This window comes from Aspergillus ambiguus (assembly GCF_047715705.1).
Source record: "Aspergillus ambiguus strain CBS 117.58 unplaced genomic scaffold BDV59scaffold_42, whole genome shotgun sequence".
Classification (NCBI taxonomy): Eukaryota; Fungi; Ascomycota; class Eurotiomycetes; order Eurotiales; family Aspergillaceae; genus Aspergillus; species Aspergillus ambiguus.
Window position 1 is genome coordinate 66,163 of NW_027395555.1, and position 21,955 is coordinate 88,117.

A 21,955-nucleotide genomic window follows, 5' to 3' on the forward strand; every position below is an offset into this window, starting at 1 on the left:
CAGCTGAATGCCGTCGGTGGCGGTTGCAAAGAAAACAACTTTTCAGTATTGTTCATATGAGGCTTGCCCTCTCGTAGGTATAAAACATTATGTATGTAGTTTGCAAGTGAGACAATGAAACCTTTGCTGTTTGACATCGTTTTACTCTATACCAGTTCCCTTCCAAAATGGCCCTACCTTCTGCGTCTGCAAAAGAGGATAGTGCTATTTATGACGACCACTTTGATAGAGAACATGCAACATCCCTAGGCTCCGAATATGAAAGCGATCCTGAAATCATAGACCGAGACCCAAATCCCAGACAAACAGTGGACCAGCCGCGACAGCTGCAGGTCAATCGTCGGCTGAAAAAGTTTCGACAACCAAACCAGCAAAATGACGAGAATCAACTTACAGCTCTACAACCACTTGACCGTGGAGAATCCGAGCAATATTCACTGTCAGGGCCTGTATCTCGCATGGACGACCAGTCCACCGAAGAGATCATTCGTGGTACGAAGGAAGAGAGCCAGCAGATTCAGCAAAAGGATGAAGACACAGGACTTAAACTACGTCTGGACTTGAACCTCGATGTGGAAGTTGAGTTGAAAGCCAAAATCCACGGTGATATTACGTTATCGTTGCTGTAAGTGTTTCGTTCCCTGATTTTGGCATGGGTCTAACTTGAAAGCTCTTGATAACTCGTCTCTAGTAAGTGAGAAATGAGCTGTGTTAGATTTTTTGGGGATGCTGGGTGAAAAGACACTAGGTGGAATAAACTAGGTCACGGTTCTCGTGGAAGATATCCTCGTAGATCAATGTCTCCTTAATCCATGTTCCTCGCTGAGTCCAATATTGCAGGATATCTATATGTACGTACGAAGCGACCTATGAATTTTGAATATAATTTGTCGTACTATCGAGTCTCATAAAGGGTATTTGCGAGTCAATCACCAATCATCTTCCCTGATGGATGCAGCAGAAAAATACATTTTTTATACTTTCTTTTGAAACCAAGAAACAAAATCTTATGGGAAAACAGGAATATTTAGTAGACTTATGAACCTTCTTTATATTTACTCAATTTAAGTCAAAAACGTGTAACAAACTAGGGGGCACAACGTCGTCTCCGATAGCTCTTCGACGAAAAGTATATCGGCCCACTTTCCGCCAATGAGACTACGGCAATACAATCCATTCTGTAACGCCGAAGACGTTAACATGGGTTCGATGTCATTTTCCAACAATATCTGTTCCCATGTAAAGTAGTGGAAATGGTTCAAATCTCCGTTATTACGAGCGTCTATGCTAGGCAGCTGGGTGGCTGGATTTGTTCTCAAGATGCCCTCGTGATGGAAGCCCCATGGTTCCTGTCGAAGAAACTATTGTACCATGAAACTAATGAATCCAGCCCACCCGCGCCGACTCCAGTTTTTTCATTACGCCTAGTGCATGATAATGTAGGAGTGATGACGGTAGAAGAACGTCAGGGAATCAGATTGATGTTCTTGAATCCTCATGCAGTGCTTTATCATAACCGCGATCTTTGATATCTCATAATAGTGTTCTCGTCAATTTTTCCTAGATCTTGGACTGTTCTTAGTCTCTAAGATCCGTTATCTGCACGTTGAAACGTTGACTGACACATCCTCGCGATTCAAATCTATGGATTAGCTGATGATATCGTTGTTTGGCAAGAAAATCTTCCTCACCACGACAGAAAAAAATCGCACAGCAACTTGAGCCATCATATCTCTTACCTACATAGCCCTGTGGATGTTGGACAAGGAATTGTCCATCGCAGCGCAAAGAGTCATCAAAAGAGCCCAGGATAGTCGGAGACACAAGGTGAAAACGACTTTTAACAAGTCAGATAAACCGAGTTCCATCGTAAGACTATTCTCCCAGCAAAATGAGCAACATTCGACGTGGAGAGCAGAGGTATCAAGGTGGTCAGGGTCGATTTGACGATAAAGCGTCGGGGTCTGGGGCCCTTGCATCCTCAACCTTGGATCGGGCAAAGGGAGTTTCCTCAAAGGTCGCGACGCTCGGTAAAGGGGCTACTGATATGGGGGCCCGCGCTGTTCGTGATCAAATAGGGAAGACTACTGGAGCTGAAGCCACAGGCAATGTTGTCGATGCCCATTTGAACGATAGTTTTCTGGATTTGTCTAGTTTAGAGGGGCTCAAAGTTGACAAGGATGGAAAGATACTGGATAAAACAGGAAGACAGATCGGCCAAGTTACCGAAGGCGACCCCCAGGACCTTGTTGGTCAAATTGTGGACGGCGGGGGAGAAATACTGGATGAAGATGGCGACCTGATTGGGCGCGTCAATATTGTCCCCCAAGAGGTCGGGCAAGCGCCGGGCGGAAAAGAAGTGACAACAAAACCAATGGACCGAGCTGGCGAAATTGCTAAGAATGTCTCAATACTGGAAGGGAGGAAGATAAACAAGGACGGCAAGATCGTTGACGAAGATGGCCAGACGATTGGCACAGTTGTGAATGTTCAAGACCCAAGTACTTTCGCAGGAAAGCTGGTTAATGAACAGGGTCAGGTCTTGGACAATGGTAACAAGGTCGTTGGACAAGTTGAAGTCGTTTCCGGCCAAGCCGCCGATGCTGCTTTCCAAAAGTTGCGAGAGCGAAGCGATGAAGCGACGGGTGGAGGCAGGGCCCTCATTGGCGAACAATTGCCTGACATCTCGATTCTGGAAGGTCTGACCTGCGATAAGCTTGGCAGCATCGTAAACAAAGATGGGGTCCCCGTGGGTCAACTGATCGAGGGTGATGCCAAGAAGCTCAGCCGAGAGGGTCTGCAACTGGACAATCAAGGTCAGTTCTTGGATAATCGAGGACGCCTTGTTGGCAAAGCAAAACCGATCCTAGCGGAAGAAGAAGAGGCAGGCCCTTTCGCAAATTTCGGGGAAGTCTTCGTCGCCGACGATGGTTGCGTTCAGGACGAGAATGGAAAGAGGGTAGGAAGAGTCATTGAGGGCGATATCAAGAAGCTGGTCGGGCGTCCCGTGGATGACGATGGAGATATTCTGGATAAGAAAGGCAACACTCTCGGTCGTGCTGAGCCGTTCCAGCCTGGGGAGCTGGAAGAGACTGGGAATGGAGGAGAAGCAGAAGGGGGAGAAGAGGAGGAGGAGGAGGAGGAGGAGGAGGAGGAGGAAGAGGAAGCGGAAGAGCAAGATCTATCTATTCTTGAGGGAAAGATGGTGAACAAGCTGGGAAATGTGGTTGATGAGTCAGGGGTCGTTTTCGGACACATTGTCGCAGGAATGCCGAAGAAGATGGCAGGCAAGAAGGTGGATGGGAAAGGACAAGTCTGGAATGACACTGGCGAGGTGATCGGTATGGCTGAGCTTGTTCCAAGCGAGGAACGCGAAGAAGCGGAAGGGCCATTCTTCGGACTAGATGGTCTTGTTGTGACCAAAGGGGGAATGGTTACAGATTCGAATGGTCAGATCTTGGGAAAGCTAGTGGAAGGCGACGAGAGTCGACTTCTTGGACGGGGTGTTGATGAAGACGGTGAGATCATGGACAAATCGGGTAACGTTATAGGTCGCGCAGAACGCTGGACTCCCGAAGAACCGCCACAGAATATCAGTCCCATGGCCGGCAACAAAGTGAGCCAAACGGGAGAAGTTCGAAGCGGCACCGGAGAGCTGCTCGGGAAGCTGACGCAGGGCAAACTCGAGGACCTGATCGGAAAGACAGTGGACAACAATGGTTGCGTGGTAAATGACGATGGCCAGAAGATCGGGGAGTGTACGAAACTTGAGGATCTCCCCGAGGAACCCCAGTTGTCCCCCGAAGAAGCCAAAAAACAACAGCAGGAAGCGGAAAGCCGAGAACTGGGCAAAAAGATGTGCACAATTCTTCGACAGACACTCGACAGCGTTGGGGCACATTGCAGGCATATTGCACAGGTACATGCTCTCCTCACTGACGTGCACATCACGGAAGACTAATTTATACGGGCCTCACAGCTTATCGAGAAGGCCAAGAGCACTCCGAAGGAGGAGCTCGACGAGGAACAGCTCGTGAAGGATGTCAAGCCCTTGATAGAAGAGGCAAGTGGTTCCTTGCAGGAATGTAAGGGTGCTCTTCGCTCTCTTGATCCTGATGGGCAGATTGCTGCCACCGCAAAAGCTCATAGTTCTTCCCATGAGGCGACTCCGGAAGAATATGAACTGGCAGACCTCTTGAAAGAACTAACCGAGACTGTCGTTGAGACCATCGAGAACGGACGAAAGATGATCGACGATATGCCTCACGCCAAGAGGCAGATTAACCCCTTATGGGCCCTTCTTTCAGAGCCATTGTTCCAGATTATTGCTGCAGTCGGCCTCCTTCTTAGCGGCGTGCTGGGCCTCGTTGGTAAGCTTTTGAACGAGTTGGGACTTGGGGGCCTTCTGAACAGCCTGCTTGGCAGCCTTGGTATCGACAAGCTCCTGGAGGGATTTGGGTTGGGCACGGTGACAGATTCACTGGGCCTGGGTGGTAAGAAGTAGCCGGTCTTCAGAGGCTAAAAGCTATTTTTCTGATCTTCCTAGTTGAGTTCTCTTTTCGTGTTCACTTGCTTTATCTCCTTTTCCTTGCTCACCGGCTGGTTCTTATTGTATTGGATACTGTATTTTGGTCTAATGGACATTATTTCTAAATCCTCATTTACTGTCATCCTTTCCATCTGTAGCCATTACTAAACTCGCGAAAAGACAACTTTTGTATCCTTAGAGGATAATTATGTCGATCAGCAACTTATCAGCTACCCGTATTTTATTAGTTGGCTGTGTCGTCTAGAATTACTTCTAGGATAAGATAGTAAGTTACACCTTGTTTATATATACCTATCATAATTATAACCAAAATAGTGTAAGATAAAATGATTCGAGCCCTTTTTGAGAAATATATTTGATCTATAAATTTATTGAAATAGGTACTTTCGGCTATTTCTAGCACCCTCTTTCTACATGAGGAACTGGTTCCATGGTATGATGGATGAAGGTTATCTTGGGTGAGCCTTTTAATACCTGTGCATCACGATATCATTGTGTCAAATGCAAGCCGCAGGGTTTGGACAGGAGCACAGAAGGGTGTGCAGGGCAGTTAATGCCATAATATTTCACGTCGGGCGAGTGGTACCAGCAATTTCAACATGATTAAAGAACAATCAGCCTAAGACGTCGAGACAAGCATCATCCTGCTGTTGGGACGCAATATCCACAGCCGTTCTCCCTTGGTCATCGCGAACTTCCATGTCAGCCCCCGCGCCTATCAGCATGGATAGAACCTCAACATGCCGATTGAGAACAGCACAGAGCATCGGTGTCAGGCCTTTATCATTTTTTACGTCGACGTCAATCCCTGCGCTCATAAGGATATCGACGCAGATAGGGTCTCCCTTCGAGCACGCATCATGTAGTAGTGTATCTCCTTGCAGGTCACGATGAAAGAGCTCAGCTCCAGCATCTAGCAAGCAATCCAGTACCTGATCGGCGCGATCTGAATGGTTGAGCAACGCCCAGCGGATAGGGGGCCGCTCGTGGGCATCTTTGGCGTTGATGTCCAAACCTGCATCTAGTAACGTGCGGCAGATGCTGTAATCTGAATATCGCGCAGCGTAATGTAGTAGAGTTGCCCGATCGTTATTTACAACATGAACATCTGCGCCAGCGTCCCGAAGGGCGTGGAATGCAGGAATGTTAGCTGACTGTAGGGCGTACTGTATCGGCGTGAGTCCGGTATGGGATCGGATATTGATATCAAGACCATCTGCGATGAAAGGACGAATAAAGTCGGCAGCGGACTTGGTAGATAATTCTTCCCCTGTGGCGACATGAGCGGACGCCAGGCCTTTTTTTGACACGGACGAATCTACATCGTGGTCTAAAAGCACTCGCAAAATAGTAAGACGACCAGCGATGGTGGCTTGGAAAACAAGCGGCCAGACTGGAGAACACGCCTCATCCGGCTTCTCGCCATGTGCATCTAGAAGCGCCCTGACTATATCCTCATGTCCGCGACCGACAGCCAGGGAAAGGGCAGTATGGCCATCAGCTTCTGATACTGCAGTCATGTCACACCCAGCATCGATGAGGAGTTTTACAACCTCTGTATGTCCGGCATCCACAGCTTCATGCAGGAGAGTTCCTGAGAGGGCTGGGTTCCGAGATACAATAGGTTTTACCTTCAAAACCCGGGACACATAGGCCGGATTACCGATACGTACAAGAGCTCGCAAGAGCCTCCCATCAAGATATTCGACATCCACAGGTTGAGATAAAATAGATTCGAATCGTTCTGTGTCGTCTTCGAGGGCAGCCTTCACGAGGCCTTCGACGCGGACTCTTGGCAGGGCGATGGCGGCGAAGTGATGCGATAGGAGTGACAATACTCCGGGTTCTTTTGTATAATTAATTATCATGAGAACTAGCTCTGGGGAAAGATCCTGGAACGACGCCATCTTCGCTGAAGAGCTTTTTCAAAGAAAAAAAGAGGTCTACCAGGCATTTGCGGGTGCTTGTCTGAATACGAGGTGGGGATTCTCGGTCTCTCAATAAATCCCCACAAACATCAAATAAAGATATTCTCGTTTATTCCGCGAAGATATCCATCTCATGCTTCTGAACCCAGAATACATGGCGGTTTATACATTTGTGAATATGGACACAAATTTATGCAACTTTTCCAAGAACATACATAATATCTTAAATAAAGAGTCCCAGCTCCACTGGGGCAGATTTCACCTGGTCGGCCTGGATCTGGTCGAGAAGAGACCCCCTCGGATAATGCTCCAGGTCAAGGTCCATATAGCCCCGGGGAGCCCATTTTCTGGGTGCAATGAACAGAGAGCGACCGTTGATACCGGTATCACTCAAGATTCGAAGTAAACAATCTCCTGCATCAGTTGCTTCCGCGAATTTCACCCCGACGCCAGCCACATGCGCAAAGGCTTCCTCCGATAGAATGTTCGTCTTGACGTACCTAAATGATGTTAGCGTATACACACCAGTGTATCCATAGTGCTAGGTACTAACCATGGTGAAATAACATTTACGCGACTACCGTAAAAGAACGCCGTTCGTCGCAATGCATGCATAATCCCGCGCATAGCCCACTTGGTCGCGCAATACTGAGGAGTGCGAGGACAGTCGAGGAAAGCCGCACCAGATCCAATTAGTATTAGACATGTATCTTCCTGGGTGGGAGATTCATTCTGGCCATTTTGACGGATGAAATAATGGGACGCCAGTTTGGCTGTATAGAGTGTACCAGTAAGATTGACATCGATGGTCGTTAGGTCGGGTTTTGTTGGCTCCTGGTCATCACCGGCATATAGAAAAACTTCGTCTGGTCGATGAATACCAGCGTTGGCTACCACATAGGAAATCCTTCCATTCATAGAGAATGAACTAGCTTCGCGAAACAGTCGAACCAGGTCCTCCCAGCTCGAAGTATCACATTTAATACATTTAACTCTGTTCAAAGATCAGTGTTTGTTGTGAGATATTACTTATCGGAACTTACCCTGGAAGCTCGGCTTCTAGTTTCTGGCCTTTCTCAAGATTAAGGTCTCCAACGCAGACCCTCACACTGACAAGTTTGTGAGCCTATGTCTTCAACTGCCTGTTTTGTGCTCAGTGTTTCTTACCCAGCTTTGACCAGCGAACGAACATAGGCCTCACCGAGGCCATTGGCACCTAAATCAAAGTTAGTTTATTACTCCTCATTGAGCGTCGAACTTGTGGTGTGTATCCCATACCGCCGGTGACAATGGCTGTCTTGTCTTTCAACGTCGAATGGTCGAAATCAACATCACAGTTCACTGGAGCGGAAGGTGTATAGGTAGACATTGCGATAGGTAGCAATCATGAATCAGAAAGTAGTCCTGCGATCTGAAAATACAAATGGGAGAAGTAAATATTTAAATAGATCTTCGATTGTGGAATCCACGCTAATGTATCTTGCTGACAATGTATCCATATTCCCAGAATCTGGGTACACCGACCCACACAGAATAAGTTCGACGGGATTTGGTTCCCTTTGGTAATTCTATCCCAAATTCCACCGCTGACACTAGTCATGATGTAAAATATACTTCCAATTTAGCGGCTCATCACCTCTCGATCTCCGCCAACTATTGGTTGACGTCAATAGCCCAGGACATTCTCGAAGGAGCCACCGCCACTTGTAGGCGAAAGCTTCGGTGACTTCCCAGTTCATTGGCTCCCACGAGTTGCCCCATACAAGCAGTGTCGCGGCGGTATTTCTTGTATCCCAAAACGCCATCAGATCATGGCAAAGGTCATCGTCATCAAATGAGTCGCCAGCCAAGATCATCACGTCTCGCATGCGTGGGAATGGGAAAAAATCCAGCCACGGGTGATGTGGTATTTGTAGCTGGGTAAGTGTTGGTCGCAGACTGAGTGGTATTTCTTCTAATGTGAAGCTGGGCTGCTTCAGGTTGAATATAGAGATTGAATCATCGCTTATCATCCAGGATGGGGTCATTCCAATGGCAGTAATATTTTCATGAATTGCCTTGTGTACGTTGAGACGACTGAGGCTTATTAGGTGGTCTCTGTTAGGGCTGCCACGGAGGTAGCTTTCGTATGCCAGGGCTTCGAACCGTTGGCGAAATTGGACTGCATGTGGCGGTGCATGGGTGCAGGACAGTAGTGTTTCTTGTTCTTCCTGGGCTGAGCTAGAAACCCGGTGAGGTGATGTACTTGATGACACGTGACTGGAAGGAGACGGAAGAGCACGTAGACAATACCCCTCCGCCTGTTTCCTCAACCCTGAAATGAATGTCAGCATGCAGGTCACTTGCCTGGCCGAGAGTGAAGCCATGATACGCACGATAGCGTCGTTGGTTCAGGCGATTCTGCAACTTTCTGCGTGTTTTCTGGTCTATGACCCCCGTCCAATCTTCTTCGACCAGTTGAATGTCAGCTTGTTGTGGCATGCATGTCAATTCAATGATGCTCGGTTCAACGTAAGCCTCTTCCATTAGGCTTGAATCGTCTGCGAAGAACAATGATGGGTAAATTGGACAGCTTTAGGACAAGAAGATGACATGGGCCAGGCTATAAATGCAACATGCTGACAATAACTCCACTTTAGGGCCCACTGCGAGGGTACGGGAGGACAATGGCTATGCTCTTGGGAACGCGCAGGCATGCTCCGCTTCAAGCAATCCATAGGAATTATTGGTCAGATCCACGTTGAAAGTCTCACTAACCTCGCAGTCCAAGTAGAAAATCTCCACAATCACCACCTAGGCGCCTAGATGGGATGATGAGGCAAGTTTAATGTAATGTTGCCTTCGGTGAATGCCGAGAGGGAAGAGGGACCCGATGGTGACCAAGATTGGATGAAACCGGCCCCGCATGTAAGCAACTTGCATGAGGCCCCGCTACCTTAACCTGGATGACCAACCGGAGCATAGATTTGCCAACGGGCCGATCACCCAGATGGGAGATCTGGGCGCGCAAGCCAGCAAACCTTGTGTGCAATGTAGTGATTGCTCATGATGTCTTCGAGCAAACAAGAATGTACCTCTTAAACAATATATCTTGGCATGATGACAGTTCTTTACTGAACAGCATTGGCGACGCGTAATCTGGGGATATCGTGCCAGGCAACTATTTTGTCTATCTCTGTTGCTGCTTTTAAGGGGCAAATCGTTAGTCGAGACACCACATTTAAAAGGGACAGCATGGCCATCGGGACTGATCCATGCATAAAGTAATTCGATTTTCAAGTTCCCCTAATCATCTTCAAAACACTCTCTCAATTGCTCCAGCATCATGAAGTTGTGGATAGGCAATATCGCCGTCTTCGGCATGGTGACTTTCATGAATACACTTCCTATCGTGGCCCAGAACATGTCCTTCGGTGCCGACAACTTCTATCAGAGTGATCTTGTCACTGTCCATCCCATCACCTTCCAGAATCAATACCAAATGACCATCGCCGGCAACCTGTTCATTCGGAATAACCTTACTCGCAACATCGAGGCACCGGCCATCGTCGTCAGTCACCCCATGGGCGCAGTGAAGGAACAAAGCGCCAACCTCTATGCCACTAAGTTAGCCGAGCAAGGGTTTGTCACTGTTTCCCTCGACATGCCATTCTGGGGCGGAAGCGAGGGTGAACCACGCAACGCAGTGTCGCCAGACCTCTACGCCGAGGCTTTCAGCGCTGCCGTAGACTATCTCGGCACTCAGGATTTCGTCGACCGTGAACGCATTGGTGGTCTAGGCATCTGCGGCAGCGGTAGCTTCGTCATCAGTGCAGCAAAGATCGACCCCCGCATCAAGGCGATCGCAACGTCAAGCATGTACAACATGGGTGCTGCCAACCGCAATGGATTGCAGCACGCACAGAACATCACCCAACGAAAGGCAATCATCGCTCAGGCGGCGCAGCAGCGCTGGGTCGAGATCGAGGGCGGAGAGATCGAATACACCGGCGGGACTCCAAATGAACTCACGAATGATACAGATGCTGTCGAACGCGAGTTTTACGATTACTATCGCACTCGACGTGGCCAATTTACTCCCGAAGGTACCACGTCTAACCTTACGACGCATCCAACTCTCACCAGCAACGTGAAGTTTATGAATTTCTATCCCTTCAATGATATTGATACTATCTCGCCCCGTCCGATGCTATTCATCTCGGGCGATCAGGCACACTCCCGCGAGTTCAGCGAGGACGCTTATGAACGTGCAAGTCAGCCGAAGGAGCTGTTCTGGGTGCCGGGTGCTGGTCATGTTGACTTGTATGACCGTGTGGACCTTATTCCGTTCGACAGGCTCACTCGTTTCTTCCGGACCAACCTTGCTCAAAATACAACCACCCTTGTTCGCCATGAGGCTGTTGGACGTGGGTTCATTAATATGTGAGGTCCTTGTGGGTTGTAGGCCTGCTGTAGGTGGTACATTGTTGGATATGGCAAAGGGCATGGATGCTTCAGGAATCCGGTGGTGGTGTGGATCTCTTTGAAAATGGTTCCCATATCAGGAAGAATGGTCAGCAACGCCCTATACGGTTCCATTGGCAAGCTTCCTCTCATCAGCCCATAGATGAGGGAATATTAATATTACCGATTCACCAGCAGTTGGACCGCGAGGCGAAGACTATCGAGCATGGCCAGGGGGGAGGTGCTCAGGGCCTGATCGATGGAGTTTAGATTTTTGGGAGAGCTTAAGTGAAATTTTCTAATTTTGTAGAAAGTTTTATAGTATTTTTTATTAAAAAATATATTTGTATACTAGAGCGGTCTCTCTTATTGGCTAGCAGTTTATGCTTCAGAACCGAGGATATATCATGCTATATCACTGGTGCGTGAATCTCGTGGACGACCAGATCTTCATGTACACAGTTTGTTTGTTATTTTTGAAATCCTTTGCTCAGAACCTGTAACAAAAATTTTGTGTAACAAGTCTCATTGGAGCAGGAGACATGCTTTACAAGGTACTCAGAAAACGTAGTCTGGTAACCCACCTGACAAAACCAATGCCAAGACACGCTATCGCTCCAGAGAAGTATATAAACCCAGCCCATCCCCCGGCTAATATCAAGCAACATGCATTATCATGGCACCGAGACTACTATCCAAGCTATTCTCTCGGAAGCAAAGGCTACAACATACCCGCCGTACAGAGCCAGACGCAGTTGGTATCCTCGATCCGACTTGCAGAATCGACGGCAATCCCTCCAACAAATGGGTACTTCCTGTCCCATCCCCCAGAACGTCGCCGACTTGAACTGGGAAAGCTCATCCGCAACCCACAGCGCCAGAGTCGTTTCTTTGTGAAGCTTCCACCAGAGGTGCGCGAGCTGGTCTATCTGCAGCTCCTGGGTGGCCGTCGCGTACATGTTGATCATGTATTTCGTCGTCCTACTTCTGTCCCTTTAAACCGTGGCTACACGAAGGCAAAAGCGAACAAAGGTAAGCCGGACCTCTGCTGGCAGTGGTGGCATCGTGTGTGCGAGCAAGAGGGTCCGCTGGTCGATGATCGATATTGGGACCGATGCTCGAGTTGGGCAAACGAGGCGACAGATGCCCGCGAGCCTGGATGGGCTGGGCACCCGCCCGGAGCAAAGATTTCTGCTGTTCAGTGGTTGCAGTGTTGTCAGATTGGGTCAGTTTCTTCCCCTTCGCTCCACGCTCCTTCGCTTCGCTATATAATTACAGAGCGAGGAAAATCAACGGGCTTACAGAAAGGAACAGCTACGAAGAAGCCCAGCCCATCTTATACCGTACCAACACGTTTGTTACTGGACCCGGCCTCGACACGCCATTTCATATGTCGAGGCTACTGCTACCAGAGTATACGGCTCTCATAACATCCATGGATATTTCCATCGAAATGACCATGCCGTATACTGCCCCCCCTGACCTACCAGGGAATTGGGCAACCGTCTATCCGGCCTTCCTTGCACTGTTCGACAGCTCATTTAGCCATGTCCGCCACCTATGCTTGACGCTGGCTCTAAAACCATGGCGTCTAAGCAAGGTTACTGTAACAGATGAGTCGTTAGATGCATTTTTTGCGCCGTGGGAGGCCCTCGCTATTAGCCGGGAGTGGAAGCAGCTAGATCTATGCGTTCCTCAAGACTGGTATGAGCGGTTGAAGACCAAGGCAACTGCACAGGGTGTATGGAGCTTACGGGTGACAGAGTGGGGAACATGTGTATCTCTTCCGTGTCACAAGGCATGATAGTTGCTTGACTATAGTGAGAAATACAAGGTATTTTTTTTAGGTCGGTTTATTAGAGTGTCGCGATGTATCTAGCTGGTCGCTGTTGCAGCAACGGGAGTCCCGCTGGCAATTGTCGTGATCGGTCCAGCCGCTCCAATCTGCTTGTAAGCTCAGTGGGTGCTTACGGCCGGGGTTCCAGTCACAGAAGTCTCTTTTCGTGTTGTTAGTCTATATACGTCAGTTGCTGGAGAACTGAACGGATAGAACATACGTCAAGGCTATACCCGCTTCGGAAGCCAGACTTTCACATTCATCTCCGCTTTGGACGCCATAGAAATGAAGACAGTTTGATACCATGCCCGTCTATTTCCGACTATCAGCGGCTCTTTGCTGTCGCAAGCGAAGAAAAATGTGTGCGCGGAAAGCATAACTGAGTCGGACTGGGAGTCACAGGAACTAATGCGTCCTTAGTAATGGTCTTGGGGTATTCAGATGCCCGCACGCATATAAACACGCTCATCTGGAGACCACTGCAGTCGCCGCTTAGGGCCTAAATCCACTTGTAAAAGTCTGCAAGTGCAATGCTGGAGTCTTGGGCAATCTTGAAGCAGTCATCACCTGCTTCGACGTAATAAAATCGTTTGCAGTCTGCTGCCATGCCGGTCTGAGGAGGATTAGCAGGATGGAGCAGGGTATTACTTGGCCTGGGACTTGACTGCTTACTGGTATAGGGAAGGGGTCGCCCTGCCAGTTGTCATATGTGTAGCAGGTTTAGCGGGAGTGGACGATAATGACCCAGAGGTGATTGCCAGTGGGGAAGAAATCGTAGAGCTAGATGTCGTCGTTGTAGTGGTATCATCACTGGGTATCCCCACGCAAATGCATGTGTTGGAGGGGAGACTAAGCTGGTACAGGGCGATCCCAGTGACGGGTTCCACTCGATCAAACTCGCTTGAGATATATACCGTTTGCCGAGGCAATTGTCGTCCAGCTATCGTTGTTGCAGCATATTAGCATATGGTTTGAGACAAGAAATAACACGACATACTCTGCCACCAGCCAGTAGTCTGTACAGGTGGCAATAGTGCCAGACGGGCTAGGCTGCGTTAGCAGGGCGCTTACTGACGCCGTACGGGTTGTTCGTGTTCCTGGAACAGCCACACAGTATCAGTCTCCTGTGACTAAACCAGAGCAATCTAAGAGGACGGCCGGGTTCCATTTGAGGAAATCTGATTTGGAAAATGTACCGAATTCTTCGACAATCAGTTCGCAGCTATCTCCATTCACAGCCCAGAACCACGCCGTGCAATAGGCTTCGATTCCGGAGCAGTCGGCACCGACGGCAGGGTCCCATTCAATGAATTCTGCTTCGGTAAGGAAGCCTAGGGAGAGGGTGACATTGACACATGTGTCGCCTGTTAGCTCGTCGGTAGGATGGACTGAGTGAAATGCTCATACTTAAGCTGTTTGTATGTCTTTTGCGGTTTTCTTTTGCCCTACTTACAGATGTCACGCCGCTATTGGCTCGGTCAGTCAGTTCAGATACGGCGCATGTTTGGCTTGACGAGTTAGTAACTCCATAGGTTGCTTTTTTGGTATATGGGAAAATTATGTATGATTGTCTGTCTCGTTTTGCCCCCAATCAGGAACCTCTTTGCGAATTTATTATGCGTGCCAAGCAGCATAGAACATGCCATGAACGCCAACACTAAATTTAGCCGTCAGCTTACTGAAAGATGCGGGGTACAATTAGGTGGCATATTGGGAATGTATATAATGGTGCTGAAAAAGGAGCTTCTCTCACTGCATATGAGGAAAGCAGAACATGGGAGCCAAACTCATTTTGATGTTGGCACTTGTGGCCGTCCATCTCCTCGGCATTTCAGCTTCAACACTTCCATCCTCCCTTCGCACCTGCTTGGAAAAGACTGGGGCTAATTTGCTGTACGCCGGTCAACCTGACTACAGGAGACTCACCCAACCGCAGAATTCCAACTATGAGGCTCATCCGGAAGTTGTTGTCCTACCCCTTTCGACAGAACAGGTATCAAGATCTGTGAAGTGTGTTGCTGATGAGAAGGGTAATATAAAACTTAGTCCTCGAGGAGGAGGGCATAGCTATGCTGCGTACAGCTTCTCTGGGCATGTTCTTTTAGATCCGAGTCATATGAAAAATATCTCTATCGATGATGAGAAAATGGAGGCAACGGTTCAGTTTGGACAAACGCTGGGCCCCCTGGCAACTGCAATTGGAAAGAAAGGATATGCTCTACCTCATGGCACCTGTCCCACTGTTGGTGTTGCAGGACATGCTTTAGGTGGTGGATGGGGGTTTCCTTCTAGGAAATGGGGATGGCTCGTGGACCGGAGTAAGTTCCTGCAATTGATCTTTCAACAAATTCAGGGCATAGACTCTGATAGAAGCAATTAGTTGTGGAGCTGGAGATCGTTGATATTAACGGCAGTATTAAGCGGCTTGGCCCTAGCTCTCAGGGTACCGATGGCGAGCTGTGGTGGGCAGTTCGTGGTGCTGGGTCTAATAATTTTGGCATCGTAACTGCATTTACTTTCGCGCTGGAAAAGGCTCCTAGCGCCATTGTGAATTATGAGCTCTATTTCGGACCTGAATCGGACTGTGCTCAGGTTCTCCTTGTGGTGCAGGAGCTGGGTCAATTGCCTGCCGACAATCCCAATGCCATTCCGTTAGATTTAGGAGTTGAAGTACTGCTAATGGGCAGGGATAATGAAAACGACAGTGCTTGCATTCTCCAAGGTCAATATTTGGGCAAGAAAACCGCATATGAAACCGCTATTAACAAAATCCTCCGGAAGCTTACGGCCAAAGGGATCAAGCCAGTTCAATCAGAGTCTACAGTGAAACAATTCAGCAACTGGATTTCGGCGCTTACCGACCTTATGGGGCCCCTCAATACCTTGGACGATACTCTTCCATACTATGCACAGTCGGTCGTTGACAATGGATCTCCAAACTACAGCGAAGCCCAAATAACCCTGATCTTCGACGGGCTTCGCGCCGCAAGAACAGTCAAGGGTTCAGAACCTGACGTGTCGTTCGATTTACTTGGCCCTGGTTCAAAAACAAATTTACCAGCTCCAAGTGGTAATATGTCATATATACATCGGAAAAGTTTGTTCCTTGTTCAGAACTATTCGGCCTATTTTCCAGGTTTTGAAGACTTAGTTGCCCGCAATGACGCGGTTGATAAGACCACTAATATCACCAATGCTATCAGGCAGTCCAGGCCAAAGAGCGAGTGGCACTCTTACCAAAATTATATCGATCCGTATTTGGAGGACTTTGGTCGTGAATATTATGGAGATGGGCTTGGGCGACTGCGAGAGTTGAAGAGGGCTGCTGACCCAAGCCTGGTTTTTGACTTTCCGCAGGGGTTAGCACACGCATGATAAGGCTGAAAATGTTTCCCTATATTTGTGACTCCTACAAGAAGGTCGTAAAACTATTATGGAACCGAAAGGCATTTGATGATGTTGCTCTGCCTGAGCAGCTTGATAAGGATGATAGGTATACGATGCGGAACCAAGCCATAGGAGCCATAGGGCAGAAATTCAAAGCAAAGGGGAATGTTATCTCTCGCCAATAGAATCCCAGAAGTAATGAACAGTCTAAACTCCTGAGGGTTGCTAGATCCGGGGAGCTGCATAGAGCCAATCGTGGCCCACATTCTACACTATCTTATCAGCATCCTTCGTGATCTCCGGCTGATCGCTCACCTTCGCGAAATGCTCATGCTTATCCCGATAATGAGAAGGAAGAGCGATGGCTCGCGAGCGTGGACTATCGCTACATATATCTCCTAAGTTCTCTTGGCTCACTAGATAGCGACCTGTGCGCTTCATTTACTACTGGGCTCCATGATCCCGTTTGGGACCCGTCTCCAAATGGGTCAGGCCAAGAAACATGCTAATCGATGAGTGAAAAAGTGATAAATGACGATGGCGTCCAGAATGTTCAGATTTTCCGACCCATTCTTCACCGGCGGTTCCACTGATTCAGCTAAACGAGAAAGGTGCAGCTAAGTCGCAACTGTACCCGAGACCTGCAACCAAAACAAGGACGCTTTAACATGGCAGAGGTATGTTTTCTGTTAAGGGATTGATTGCAAATCCTCCAACTAACAAGTGTGCGTGGTTATCAGCCTGTATACAATGCTTCGATGCCACAGGGAGGAAATCCCACAGAAGTCGATGTGAACCTGCAGTATACCGGAGTTGAATACCACTATGTTTACATCCTCCTCTGTACTTTCATTGTTTTCTTTATCCTACCGGGGATTGGATTCTTATATAGTGGTTTGTCACGGAGAAAATCAGCCATGACATTCCTGTTTCAAGCGTTTATGGTCCTTGCGATGTAGGTGGCTAACGCAGTTGGTCATTTACCGGCGAAGGGCAGCTAACAATGCATCAGAACTACGTTCCAATGGTTGTTTTGGGGATACTCACTCACATACTCGAGAGACGGCGGGCCATTCATAGGCACATTGAAAGTATTCGGTCTCATGGACGTTCTGGTGGCACCCTCTCCTGGTTCTGCGGTACTTCCTGAGCTGGTATTCTGTCTGTTCCAGCTTCTCTTCTGCGCGTGCACAGTAGGTAACTCGATTATTTACACCGGCAATATCTGACTTCATTAGGTGATGTTGGTCATCGGTGGCGCTTTCGAGCGAGGTGGCATTCTACCCTCTCTCATTTTTGGCTTCTTCTGGGCAACGATCGTGTACTGCCCCTTAGCCCGCTGGACATGGAGCAGCCAAGGATGGCTGTATAATTTGCCAGCCATTGACTTTGCGGGTGGCGGCCCTGTTCACATTGCCTCAGGCTGCTCATCACTGGCCTACGCCATAGTTCTTGGAAAGCGCAAGGACTATGGTGCGCCTTCATTCCGAAAGCCCCATAATCCAACGCTAGTGTTTTTGGGAACTGTTATGATCTGGACTGGCTGGCTAGGGTTTAATGTAAGTCATGGGTGCTATAAGATGTGTTGTCATTCTGACCAGCATGCAGGGCGGTTCAACGCTGAATGCCAGCATGCGGGCCATGATTGCAATCTTCAACACAAACACGGCAGCATGTATGGGGATCCTGGGATGGGTACTCGTCGATATGTTTCGCAACAAGGGAAAATTCTCACTCGTTGGCGCATGTGAAGGGGCCATTGCCGGACTTGTTGGGATCACTCCTGCGGCTGGCTGTGTCCATGTGTGGCTCGCTGCATGTATTGGGTTCGTAACCGGGATTGTGTGTGCGGCGATCCAGGATATTAATGATTGGATGCATATTGACGAAGGAATGGACGTCTTCAAGCTTCATGGCATTGGTGGCATGGTTGGCTCCTTTTTGACGGGAATCTTCGCCAGTCAGTCGATCTCGGCCTTGGATGGCTCCAGCCTTATCCCCGGCGGCATAGATGGCAATGGAGTCCAGGTGGGAAAACAATTGGCTGAGATCTGTGCCATTTCGGGATATTCATTTGCTGTTTCCTGCATCCTGCTCTACATCTTCAAGTTCATCCCATACCTGGGCTTGCGGGTGGATGCCGAGTCCGAAATGGTGGGACTGGATCGCGCATATTTCTTCGATGAACAGATTGGAGACTGGTCTTTGATCGAGGGTATCTCAACACCAACGCTAGTTGGAGTATCCAAGGAGCCGTCGGAATCAAAAGAGGAGACGACGGTAAAGACTGGTGTTGTGTAGTGTGCATTGTCAGTTAGGCATAGTATCGATACCGTAGCTTTCAGTCGCGAAGTATTTAGGGTGCTTCACAAAAATTCTTCATTAGTACGTATTAATAGAATCCAGTAAATGCACGTTGTTACCAGTATGTTCCAGGCCAGAGGTGGTCAGAAGTGGGTCGTATATTGAATATCAATGGATCAGTATTAAAGGTACGCAGGCGTATAGGAGCTTCTCTGTCAGGAACACTCGCCCTTTCACTTCTGTCAAACGTATACTTTCAGCCTAGTATTATTGTTACGTGTGTGTATCTGTAACACGAAGAGATCATTGTTAAAAAAAAAAGTTAGCGAAGGCCAGGAGATGGAACACTGTGAAATACAACCCCTGACCATCGCTCTAAGCCATTCAGCCAACATCTTTTGATGGAATAACGAGCTTCAAGATTTTGCCACGGAGAGATCATCAGCCCATATTGACATAATTCCGACTGCCCACCCAGGCCCTAGTATATATCCAAACACTACCTACCCTTTTTTCACTAAGCCGCGGCCAGCTCAAGTAACGCAGGCGAATATCAAGACGACGGGTATGAAATTATGCCAGACTTCTTCTATTTTTGGTAAATGTTGGGATCTACCGACTGGGGTCGCAGCCTGACAGCCGGAATTTGTAACGCTTACTCTGGTCTTAAGCCAGATGCTTCGCCTTTCCGACAGTACGGGTAGGGGCATTCTTATCCTTAATTGATCGCAAAAGTGGGCAAAGTGTTGCAACGGCTAGTCAGCCATCCTGTCCGCGGCCGGCTACGAGATCTTGGTTTCCAAAAAATCCGCGGCCGGAAGAGCAACTGACTATTATATATTTAATCCCGTGCCCTATTTTAAATTTCCATTTTATAGCCTGCTGTGGGTACAAGAAACGCTCCAGATCTGTCCGGATATAATCGAAACCTCTTATTTCTCTTATCCTGGGGCCTTGGCAATGTCTGTACGGAAGTCATTTTTCATTACCATCCTTGGCCGAAAAATCTACGTCGAGATAGACGGCCAGGGTCCATATATGGTTATGACCCACGGTCTTGGTGCTAGCTCTAACGTTTTTCAACCATTGACTGAGTTATTCTGTGATCGATTCACTGTTGTCCGCTTCGACTGGCCCGGACTGGGAATGAGCCCCTTGGGTAAAGGTCGCCCACCGCTGACCCTCCCAATCTATGTGACCATTCTGCAGGGAGTGTTGGATCATCTCGATATCTCTAAGGCCATTTTAGTTGGTCACAGCCTAGGCGGAATTGTCAGCATGCACTTTGCAGCCAAGTACTCTACACGGGTCACTGCGCTGGCTACTATTGGGGCCGGTCGAACTCGAGCATCGCCATCCGAAAGCAAGACACAAACACTTAAAATTGCCAAAATCGCGCGTACCTACGGTGTCTGGTCCATGGTCGATGACCGTGTACAGGGAAATATCATCCCCCAAAGCCCTGCATTGGCTCGTGCGCTTCTGCGGCAAGTGACCGCGTCTACCGACGCCGAAGGGTATGCTCAGACCTGCGATGCCTTGACCGATGCGTCCCATATCGATCCCGACTATTCTGCCATCTCTTGTCCTACTGTTATCATTGGAGGCCAGCATGATATTATCGCACCGGTGGAGGTTACAAAAGAGTTGTATACACTGATCAAGGCCGGGTCAGCGATTGTGCACCTTGCTTTGTTGGAAACAGGTCATATGCACATCATTGAAGATATACACGGTGTCGCTGCAAATATTGAGAAGATCACTGAGGCCAGTGGAGGTTGCCCATAGGATAGAATCCAGTCTATATTAAGACGGTTACCTTAATTGACAGTCTTGAACACAGCTGGTGTATTACGCTCTTCCCATTACTACAAAATAGGCAACAATTTATAAGATTTTATGTATTCTGCAGGCGTTCAGTATATCAAAAATGAGCGGTAGTCTACACTAGTACGTATAAGATATCTTCAACTGTCAAAACACCAAGGAGGGCTAGTGTGAGCTTAAAATTTGAGGGCCTCGGATATCCCACGGTAGATACCAGTGGTTCGGCCGCGGATGGAAGTGCGGAGTTGGACGGATGAGAAACTCTTGGAGTTACACATTTTAACCCGCGGCCGTGGCTCCAATTGGGTATATATTCTGCCAAGGACGGAGCACGTTCAGCAACATCTTCTCCAAGCTACCTCTATCTCATCGATCTTCTTCCCACCCCGACCATACTGAATCCAACATGGCTGTGAGAGAGCCTCCCATCATTGACTTCGCCCGTAAGTATCTAAGGGTCGCGCAATAAATTTGATCCCGGTGGGACTAACATAATGAAGCATTCTACGGGCCTGAGTGTTCTGCTAAAGAGAATCTCGTCAGAGAGGTACGACAGGCATGCGAAGAGTTCGGCTTCTTCCAGCTTGTCAATCACGCTATCCCGTCAGACCTCCAGCAGTCAATCCTGAAACAAAGCAGGGAATTTTTCAATTTGCCAATAGGGATCAAAGAGAAATATAGTAAGGGTAAGTCATTTCCCAATTTTCATGTACATGCTAGAAGACAACGACGGGCTTACTGGGAGAATATTAGACATCGGAGGTTTTAACCGAGGGTATGAGAGATTGCGGGCCCAGAACTTCGAGAAGCGAACGAAAGGAGACTTGAAAGAGGGGTTCTATCTAGGAAAGAATCTGCCGCTTGATGATCCATATGTGGTAGCAAGGAAGTTCGGTCAGGGGCCTAACAAGTACCCAGAGGAGGTTAGTGACCCAGAGCTATTCCAGCGAGCGATGGAAGAGTACCATGCTTCACTCTCTTCGCTTGCAATGGGAATCTTGCAAATCTTGGCCAGAACGCTCGACTTGAACGAGGATACCTTTACTGATTTCTGTCAACATCCGGTCGCTGTGCTTCGTCTGCTGCACTATCCATCACAGGACCCTGATGCGTCCGAGATAGAGAGAGGTACGCCACAGTTCACCGGTTGGAGGAGCTTGCTAATAGCGTCTCAGGCATTGGAGCACATACAGACTTCGGAGCAATCACCATTCTCTTACAAGATGAAATCGGCGGACTCCAAGTATGGAACAATGTGTCCTCTCAATGGGCTGACGTCACTCCTGTTCCTGGCGCCTATGTAGTCAACCTAGGCAACATGATGATGCGATGGACGAATGACCGGTACTTGTCCAACCTACACCGTGTGATTAACAAGAGCGGTAAAGAACGCTTTAGTGTTCCATTTTTCTTCTCCGGAAATCCCAACTACGTTATTCGTTGTCTTCCTAGTTGTGAAGATGTGAAGGAAGGAGCGAGATATCCCCCCATTAGCGTTGAAGAGTGGATGACTGGGCGTTATGCGGACACTTATGGTACATCAGAGACGAAAGTTATCGGGGAGCTCCGCAAAGAGCCCGGAGCGGAAGTATCGACAGGCTAGGTGTTTTCTTTTCGGGGCAATGTGTTATACGGGTGCTTAATGATGTTTTTGATGAAGGGTTACCAATCATCCATAGT

General features: G+C 48.4%; 12 protein-coding genes across 12 annotated transcripts; 9 read left to right on the top strand and 3 right to left on the bottom strand.

Moving 5' to 3' along the window:
• Positions 1-167: 167 nt before the first annotated feature.
• Positions 168-629, top strand: BDV59DRAFT_205255 (uncharacterized protein; the record flags this gene model as incomplete). The annotated part of the gene is made up of 1 exon (XM_073694610.1): positions 168-629. The coding sequence occupies one exon, from the start codon at positions 168-170 to the stop codon at positions 627-629; it is 462 nt and encodes a 153-aa protein (XP_073544183.1).
• A 1,262-nt stretch (positions 630-1,891) lies between these two features.
• On the top strand, positions 1,892-4,653 carry BDV59DRAFT_210345 (DUF3659 domain-containing protein; the record flags this gene model as incomplete). The annotated part of the gene is made up of 5 exons (XM_073695578.1): positions 1,892-2,359; positions 2,540-3,616; positions 3,773-3,940; positions 3,980-4,493; positions 4,547-4,653. The coding sequence occupies 5 exons, from the start codon at positions 1,892-1,894 to the stop codon at positions 4,651-4,653; spliced, it is 2,334 nt and encodes a 777-aa protein (XP_073544184.1).
• A 390-nt stretch (positions 4,654-5,043) lies between these two features.
• BDV59DRAFT_186508 (uncharacterized protein) lies at positions 5,044-5,540 on the bottom strand (the record flags this gene model as incomplete). Its single annotated transcript, XM_073691039.1, has 1 exon — positions 5,044-5,540. A coding segment is annotated over exon 1 (199 nt), but the record flags the coding sequence as incomplete, so codon positions are not given.
• A 339-nt stretch (positions 5,541-5,879) lies between these two features.
• BDV59DRAFT_186509 (uncharacterized protein) lies at positions 5,880-6,420 on the top strand. The gene has a single exon (XM_073691040.1). It carries the CDS (start codon positions 5,915-5,917, stop codon positions 6,200-6,202), a length of 288 nt encoding a protein of 95 aa, XP_073544186.1. The 5' UTR covers positions 5,880-5,914; the 3' UTR covers positions 6,203-6,420.
• Positions 6,421-6,700: 280 nt separating this feature from the next.
• On the bottom strand, positions 6,701-7,846 carry BDV59DRAFT_210346 (putative short chain dehydrogenase/reductase; the record flags this gene model as incomplete). The annotated part of the gene is made up of 5 exons (XM_073695579.1): positions 6,701-6,977; positions 7,031-7,471; positions 7,521-7,586; positions 7,645-7,693; positions 7,756-7,846. The coding sequence occupies 5 exons, from the start codon at positions 7,844-7,846 to the stop codon at positions 6,701-6,703; spliced, it is 924 nt and encodes a 307-aa protein (XP_073544187.1).
• A 223-nt stretch (positions 7,847-8,069) lies between these two features.
• On the bottom strand, positions 8,070-8,958 carry BDV59DRAFT_195688 (bZIP transcription factor; the record flags this gene model as incomplete). The annotated part of the gene is made up of 2 exons (XM_073692614.1): positions 8,070-8,791; positions 8,853-8,958. 2 exons carry the CDS (start codon positions 8,956-8,958, stop codon positions 8,070-8,072), a joined length of 828 nt encoding a protein of 275 aa, XP_073544188.1.
• An 844-nt stretch (positions 8,959-9,802) lies between these two features.
• On the top strand, positions 9,803-10,903 carry BDV59DRAFT_205259 (alpha/beta hydrolase; the record flags this gene model as incomplete). Its single annotated transcript, XM_073694611.1, has 1 exon — positions 9,803-10,903. The coding sequence occupies one exon, from the start codon at positions 9,803-9,805 to the stop codon at positions 10,901-10,903; it is 1,101 nt and encodes a 366-aa protein (XP_073544189.1).
• A 695-nt stretch (positions 10,904-11,598) lies between these two features.
• BDV59DRAFT_186513 (uncharacterized protein) lies at positions 11,599-12,767 on the top strand. The gene has a single exon (XM_073691041.1). The coding sequence runs from the start codon at positions 12,035-12,037 to the stop codon at positions 12,722-12,724; it is 690 nt and encodes a 229-aa protein (XP_073544190.1). The 5' UTR covers positions 11,599-12,034; the 3' UTR covers positions 12,725-12,767.
• A 1,757-nt stretch (positions 12,768-14,524) lies between these two features.
• BDV59DRAFT_210350 (uncharacterized protein) lies at positions 14,525-16,304 on the top strand. Its single transcript, XM_073695580.1, has 2 exons — positions 14,525-15,075; positions 15,138-16,304. The coding sequence occupies exons 1-2, from the start codon at positions 14,532-14,534 to the stop codon at positions 16,130-16,132; spliced, it is 1,539 nt and encodes a 512-aa protein (XP_073544191.1). The 5' UTR covers positions 14,525-14,531; the 3' UTR covers positions 16,133-16,304.
• Positions 16,305-16,471: 167 nt separating this feature from the next.
• On the top strand, positions 16,472-18,445 carry BDV59DRAFT_210352 (ammonium transporter; the record flags this gene model as incomplete). The annotated part of the gene is made up of 5 exons (XM_073695581.1): positions 16,472-16,821; positions 16,885-17,099; positions 17,157-17,337; positions 17,383-17,703; positions 17,753-18,445. Exons 1-5 carry the CDS (start codon positions 16,813-16,815, stop codon positions 18,443-18,445), a joined length of 1,419 nt encoding a protein of 472 aa, XP_073544192.1. The 5' UTR covers positions 16,472-16,812.
• Positions 18,446-19,825: 1,380 nt separating this feature from the next.
• On the top strand, positions 19,826-20,237 carry BDV59DRAFT_186520 (uncharacterized protein; the record flags this gene model as incomplete). Its single annotated transcript, XM_073691042.1, has 1 exon — positions 19,826-20,237. The coding sequence occupies exon 1, from the start codon at positions 19,868-19,870 to the stop codon at positions 20,234-20,236; it is 369 nt and encodes a 122-aa protein (XP_073544193.1). The 5' UTR covers positions 19,826-19,867.
• Positions 20,238-20,640: 403 nt separating this feature from the next.
• Positions 20,641-21,954, top strand: BDV59DRAFT_117971 (isopenicillin N synthase family dioxygenase). Its single transcript, XM_073686731.1, has 4 exons — positions 20,641-20,718; positions 20,776-20,961; positions 21,029-21,403; positions 21,451-21,954. Exons 1-4 carry the CDS (start codon positions 20,682-20,684, stop codon positions 21,876-21,878), a joined length of 1,026 nt encoding a protein of 341 aa, XP_073544194.1. The 5' UTR covers positions 20,641-20,681; the 3' UTR covers positions 21,879-21,954.
• Position 21,955: the final 1 nt, after the last annotated feature.

Coding starts and splice junctions, on each gene's coding strand:
- BDV59DRAFT_186509 (XM_073691040.1), top strand. CDS start 5,915: ATGGTGGCTTGGAAAACAAGCGGCCAGACTGGAGAACACGCCTCATCC.
- BDV59DRAFT_186513 (XM_073691041.1), top strand. CDS start 12,035: ATGCTCGAGTTGGGCAAACGAGGCGACAGATGCCCGCGAGCCTGGATG.
- BDV59DRAFT_210350 (XM_073695580.1), top strand. CDS start 14,532: ATGGGAGCCAAACTCATTTTGATGTTGGCACTTGTGGCCGTCCATCTC. Junction 15,076..15,137: donor GGGATGGCTCGTGGACCGGA/GTAAGTTCCTGC, acceptor AGAAGCAATTAG/TTGTGGAGCTGGAGATCGTT.
- BDV59DRAFT_117971 (XM_073686731.1), top strand. CDS start 20,682: ATGGCTGTGAGAGAGCCTCCCATCATTGACTTCGCCC. Junction 20,962..21,028: donor CAAAGAGAAATATAGTAAGG/GTAAGTCATTTC, acceptor GGAGAATATTAG/ACATCGGAGGTTTTAACCGA. Junction 21,404..21,450: donor TGCGTCCGAGATAGAGAGAG/GTACGCCACAGT, acceptor ATAGCGTCTCAG/GCATTGGAGCACATACAGAC.